At 41.1% G+C, this 6,691-nt stretch overlaps 1 protein-coding gene across 1 annotated transcript; it reads right to left on the minus strand.

Annotated features, from left to right (window-relative positions):
- Nucleotides 1-5,597: 5,597 nt before the first annotated feature.
- LOC122684234 (non-histone chromosomal protein HMG-14-like) lies at nucleotides 5,598-6,227 on the minus strand. Its single transcript, XM_043888247.1, has one exon. The coding sequence runs from the start codon at nucleotides 6,109-6,111 to the stop codon at nucleotides 5,839-5,841; it is 273 nt and encodes a 90-aa protein (XP_043744182.1). The 5' UTR covers nucleotides 6,112-6,227; the 3' UTR covers nucleotides 5,598-5,838.
- Nucleotides 6,228-6,691: the final 464 nt, after the last annotated feature.

Below are 6,691 nucleotides of genomic sequence, written 5' to 3' on the forward strand. Positions count from 1 at the left end.
GCTAGCTAATTTACAAAGTGTCCCAGTTAAGACAAGCCTGCAGTGGACATTGCATGGCCTTTAGTCTTGACCCACAATCTATTTAACTTGCTCTGGGCCAGCCTCCTTACCCACTCTCTTCCAGGATTCTTCTGCAGTTTCACAGTTCTGCCCAAGAATTCTTGACACAGTCAAAGTCCGGGAAGTATTTTTCTAATGTTTTGAAAGTTATGGGAATTCTGATTAATGTACATTCCTGGTAAGAGTTATGTTTCTGAGATGTGGTACTGCCAGCATGTTTTTTCCTATAATAAGATTCCCAGAATGACTTTTATATAAATCTAGCTATCCCTTTAAATAATGAGGTAGAATTTGCATGTGAACCTTTATTCAATAAATCACTTTTGATGATGGGTATTTTCAATGCTAGTATGATAGTTTCTAATGCAAAACTTAAGCACTTTATTTTTTATTGTTTTTTAATGTTATGAATCCTCTGAAAGGATATTTTGTTGACGGTTCCACTGTGGCTTATTCTCTTTATTCCTGAACAAATAAATCAAATTTTATCTGCATTAGTAACCTCTCTCTTGGAAATATTTAAGAATGAGTAATGACACAGTATGACTCAATGAACCAAGCTATAACTGATGATTCTCCAATCTGGAGAAAACATACAAGCATATAATAGAATTTGTGGGACTCTGGAAAGAACATGTCATAGTGACAAGAAAGCCTGAAGGTGTTAAATTTTGGAAGGCAACAGCTCATTAATTTATCAGGTATGGCTTATGAGCCAGAAACTATTCTTGGAGCTGAGAATACAAATATTAACAGAAAAAGAGTTCTCAGTCTATGTGAGAAGAGTCCAAATTGGAGTCCAAGCTTATCTTAAAAGCTTCAGAGGTTTTCTATTTGCTGCTTCTGTGGTCATCCCAGGGAGATAAGCTCCATTCTTTTACCTTTTCCACATTTAGTTCCTTATTTTTTCATCATTTTATCAAATAGGATATTTTCTGGCTGAAACAGGGAGTATTTTTAATAATCCATTTTATCTTCACTATGGGCTTATTTTTATAGCTGTTTGGAAATTTGTTTTTTTTAATGTTTGTCCTAGGGTAAAAATGAAAAAGTTTAATTAATGACATTCTATGTTTAAATAGTTACAGATGGCTACACATGCCACGCAAACACCTTGCAATGGTAAAGTTATCCTTTCTCCCTTTTGTCTTTTTTGCTATTGTTGTCATATTTTACTATCCATGTTTTTGACCAAGAATTCATTTGCAGCCAACTTTGTTTTAGATAGTAAATACCTTTTAACAGCTAATTAATTAGATAAACAGAATGCATTGTATTACCTTCATTCAACCATTTTTGGGAATCATCTTTTCTTTTTTGTAGATCAAAGTTTATGTTGATATAAGTGGGAGAAGGTGAGGGTGGGATGTTTCAAAAGAACAGCATGTATACTATCTATGGTGAAACAGATCACCAGCCCAGGTGGGATGCATGAGACAAGTGCTCCGGCCTGGTGCACTGGGAAGACCCAGAGGAATCGGGTGGAGAGGGAGATGGGAGGGGGGATCGGGATGGGGAATAAGTGTAAATCTATGGCTGATTCATATCAATGTATGACAAAACCCACTGAAATGTTGTGAAGTAATTAGCCTCCAACTAATAAAAAAATTTAAAAAAAAAAAAAAAAAAACTTCTTCAGCCTCAAGAAATTTCTTTAACATGTCTTGCAGTGAAGGTTTAATTTATTAATTCTCTGATTTTGCTTGTCCAGAAAAGTCTTTACCTCCCCTTTTCTTTTTGAACTGCAATCAGCTAAGTATAGAATTCTGAATTGACAATTACATTTTTCTTTCAGCTCTTTAAAGATGCCATACAGTTTTTTTTTCTGGCTTGTGTACTTAATGATGGAATGTCTGCTTTACTTTTTATCTTTAACCACTGTAATGTGCTAACTTTGACAAACTTAGAAATTTGAATATTAAATGTTCAGATACTTTTCTTTCTATTTATCTGGCTTGATGTTACTTAAATTTCTAGAATTTTTTTTATACTTTTATTGTATTTGGAAATTCTCAGCTGTTAACTCCTCACATATTTCTTCTGGCCTGTTCAGTCTTTCTTCTGTGTCTGGGATTGCAGGCATGCATAAAGTATAACTTTGGATGTTGTTCCACCACTATGGATGCTCTGATGCTCTATTTACCTCTTCCCTGGACTGCCCCCTCCCCAACACTCACACATACATTTCTTTTCCATTGGTGTTGCAATTTGGGCACTTTCTATTGAACAATCTTTTAAATTCACCGATACTCTTCTCATTGTGTTATAGCTACTGATGAACTTGTCAAAAGCACTCTTCATCTCTAGTTATCATGTTTTTCATTCCCTCTGTGGTAGGCAAAATAACATTCCTTGAGAATATCCATGTTCTAATCTCTAGAATTTATAAAGGTGCAGTGTTATATGATGACCCATTCTGTTCAAGCTGTTATAACACATTACCATAAACTCAGAAACAACAGACATGTATCTCAAGCTCTAGAGCCTGTGAAATCCAAGATTAAGGGACTGGCAGATCCAGTGTCTGGTGCAGCCATTATTTTTTAGTTCATAGGTGGCCATCTCGCTGTGTCCACACCTCTTAAGGAGGAAGGCAGCTCTCAGGGCTTCATCTTTATTAGGGCACTAACGCCATGCACCCTCCTGATATAATTATTACCCAAAGCCCCCCCCCCCCCTTCCAAAATCATCACTTTGGGGATTGTCATGCCTGATGTCCGAATCCCCGAGCGGGAAGAGAGAAGGCCTCCAAGACAATGCAACTCGCAAAAAGGGAAGTTTATTGCTGACTCGAGTCAGGGCCCCTGCCGCAACCAAGGCAGTGGTGCGGGTCAGAGAGCCCTGAGCCCAAGCTGTTACACAAATTTATGGGTGAGCACACGCCGTTGGTGGTTGGTTTAAGCGGATTGGTTACAAGTTTGCAAAGCAATTTCATTGGTCAAAACTTTCACGCGCGCGGGACTTTGGGGGGGGGGGGGGGCGGGGTCCCGCCCTGTTCCTAATTTCCTAATTGGCAAACAGCAGTCAGTGTTAAGTGAAAGCTGATTGATTGTACCAGGTGGCCTGATAATCTTACCACCCAGAAGTAGGAAGGCCTGCTCCTAATCTAAGCTGCCTGCCATGGCGTTACTTCTGCTCGCCTCACAGGATTAGAATTTGAACATATGGATCTAGGGTGGAGGGGGCACAGATATTCATTTGGCAAATGGACATTGTTTACAGATGGAATTAAAGTTACTAATGAACTTTAATTTAGAGTTTAAAATAGAAAGATTATTCTGGATTATCTTGAAGGACCAAAGGGCCCTTCTGTGTGGGAAAGGGAGTTAGAGCAGTCATTGTCAGAGCAATGTAGTTAGACTCAGTTGACCAACTGCTGACTTTGAAAACAAAGGGTGTAGCGCCAGGGAATACAGTCCATCTCCGCAAGCTGCAAAGGGCAGGGCCATGAATTCTCCCCCTAGAGCCTCCAGAATCGAACGCAGCTCTTCTGATATCTTGGTTTTTGCCCAGTGTACTCACTGTGGACTTTAGATTCAGACCTGTAAGGTAATAATTTTTTGTTGTCTTAAGCCACCAATTTCTCAATAATTTGTTGCAGCGCTACACTTGTACACATTACTGTTCCACTTGATTCTTTTTGTTCCTACTTGCTTCAGAAAATTTCCATATGTTCATACATGTTGTCTACCTTTTCCACTATGACTGTGCTTTTCATAGCTGTTTTGAATTCCTTACTGATAGTTTCACAGCTGCATCTTTCATACCTGTGTCTGGTTCTGCTGACTGATTTACCTATTGGACGTTTTTACTTTTGGATCCTATGATTTCTGATTGATGTTCACAGTGTATGTGAGAGTGTGTTTTAGATTATGGTGAGTGCTATTTGTGCCTAGAAGTAGAAATATTTATATTTCAGTTATATCATTATTGGTGGTGATGGGGGATTGAATAAATCTAGTCAGAGTTGATCTGCACGTGGAATTTTCTTTTTTTTTTTTCTTTTCAAAGACTGCCTTTGGTATACTTTAACTTCAAATTTCCCCAACATTACCTTGAGCTTAAATCCTGGATCATTTTCCAGAGAGTTTTACCTCAATGTTCCTCTTCAACCACAGCTTTAGATCTCATCTTTGAACTTATACTTCAGACAGGCTCTAGTTTCTTACTCCTTCCCCTCCTTCAGCATCAGAAAATTTCAGTTACTTGGCAATTGACATGGGCTTCTCAGGTGGCTCATGGTAAAGTGTCCATCTGCCAATACAGAAGACATGAGAGATGCAGTTCAGTTCCAAGATTGGAAAGATCTTCTGGAGGAGGAAATGGCAACACACTACAGTATTCTTGGCTGGAGAATCCCATGGAAAGAGGAGCCTGGCGGGCTACAGTCTTGAGGTCGCAAAGAATCGGACACCACTGGGGTGACTTAGCATGCATGCAGCCTTGGTGATGAACACAGGGGATTCTCTTTTCCTGGCTCAGCCTCTGTCTTACCTCCTGTGTCCCTGGGTTTTAGGAACTGAGCTTTCTGTGTGATCCAGCTTTTTTCCCAGTGGTGGAGGATCTCTAACTGTCTGGTATCAAGATGATTTTCCTGTACTTCTCCAAGGTGAGAGAACATTTTCTTTTGCCCTTCCACAGGTCACTGTAAGTTTTCTCCTATATGTCATCTATGGTTGATGGTGTTTATTTCTTTTCCCACAGGGGCAGAAACATGATTATTAGGGGAGAACTACTGTGCTTTTTTTTTTTTTTTAATGTAGAAGCCCTGTGTAGACTTTCTTTTTTTTTTTTTTAATTTATTTATTTATTTATTTATATTTATTTTTGGTTGCAATGGGTCTTTGTTGCAATGTGAAGGCTGCTCTCCAGTTGCCATGTACGGGTTTCTCATTGTGGTGGCTTCTCTTGTTGCAGAGCAATGGCTCTAAAGCACAGGCTCGGTAGTCATGGCACACAGGCTTAGTTACCTCGACATGTGGGATCTTCCTGGACCAGGGATCCAACCCGTATCCCCTGCATTGGCAGGTGGATTCTTCATCACTGCACCAGGGAATCCTATATATTCAGTGATAACTGAATCACTTTGTTGTACACCTGAAACTAACACAACATAGTAAATCAACTATGCTTCGATTAAAAAACAGGAATGAACAATCCACACATGGAATAGCATGGATGAATGTCAGAAACATTCCTCTGAGTGAAAGCAGCCTGTTATAAGAGTACATGTCACAGGGTCGCATTTCCATGAAGTCCTAGAATTCTTCAGTTGCTAAGTCATGTCTGACTTGGACTGCAGCAAGCCAGGCTTCCCCATCCTTCACTATCTCCCAGAGTTTGCTCAAACTTATGTCCATTGAGTCAGTGATGCCATCCAACAATCTCATCCTCTGTTTTCCCCTTCTTCTCCTGTCCTCAATCTTTCCCAGCATCAGGGTGTTTTCCAATGAGTTGACAGTTTGCATCAGGTGACCAAAGTATTGGAACTTCAACTTCAGCATCAGTCCTTCCAATGAACATCCAGAGTTGATTTCCTTTAGGATGGACTGGTTTGATCTCCTTGTTGTCCACGGGACTCTCAAGAGTCTTCTCCAACACCACAACTCAAAAGCATTGGGCTAATCTATGGTAGATAAGGTAAGGCTGGGGTGGGAAAAGGGTGGAACAGGAAAACCCATGAGGGGACATCTGGGTGATGATGATTTTCTGTATCTTCATAGGAGTTTGGGTTACACAGGTGGTTCTCATCAACAGTACACCTGAGAGTTGTACGTTTCAGCAGATGAAAATCTCCTCGTTTTTAGTCTCTCCATTTTCTGCAGGCAAGTCTTCTTTAGTCTCTTGGTTGGCCACTTCCGCCTGTTTTCCCTTTGCTCCTCTTTTCCCTTTTGTTTGCACTTTTTTGTCTGAAGATTTATCCTTTCCCGCCGCCTTTTTTGGCTTCGTTTCCACTTTTGCAGGAGCCGGTTTTGCTGACAACCTCGCCGATCTCCTCTTGGGCTCCTCCTTCGCCGCCCCCTCGGCGGAGCTGACCTTCCTCTTGGGCATCGTGGCGGCGGGGCGGGCGAGAGCCGGGTGCCTGAGGGCCGCGGCGCGCCGAGAGCCTTCGCGAAGCTGAGTAGCCTGACCGCTGCCGCTCCTCCCGCCGCCCGAGCTGCTGGGACCCGCCTAGACTTTCTTGCTTTATGTCTTAGAATCTTACAAATTTGGGAGGCCTTTATCATCAGCATGTGTGCTTACTCTTTCACGGCTGCTGTTCCAAGGTCGTGTACTTAATGTCTTCTAAGGTGATCCATGTGCTTCAAGGGTTGTGTGTTTGCTCACCTTTTGAGCTTCCACCTGTGAGACTCTCCAAACTTTTATTACTTTCCTCTTCTGTCCTCCAAGTACTTGCTGTTTGTTCAGTCTTAGCCCAACTCATGAGAGTTCTAAGTAAAGGCAAATGTGCTCCGATTTTGTACATCTCCTGGAAATTAATGCCATTTTTCACTATCAGGTGCCCAACCTCTGTCTCAATTCCTGCTTTTCTTTCTTATGCCTTCCTGCCAGCTCTGATCACCTTAGATGCTTTCGATGGCATTGTTGTATTGTTTGTAATTTCTGTTTTCTCTTTCTCCTAATTGGTTGA

The sequence above is a fragment of the Cervus elaphus genome, chromosome 26, assembly GCF_910594005.1.
Source record: "Cervus elaphus chromosome 26, mCerEla1.1, whole genome shotgun sequence".
NCBI classification, from domain to species: Eukaryota; Metazoa; Chordata; class Mammalia; order Artiodactyla; family Cervidae; genus Cervus; species Cervus elaphus.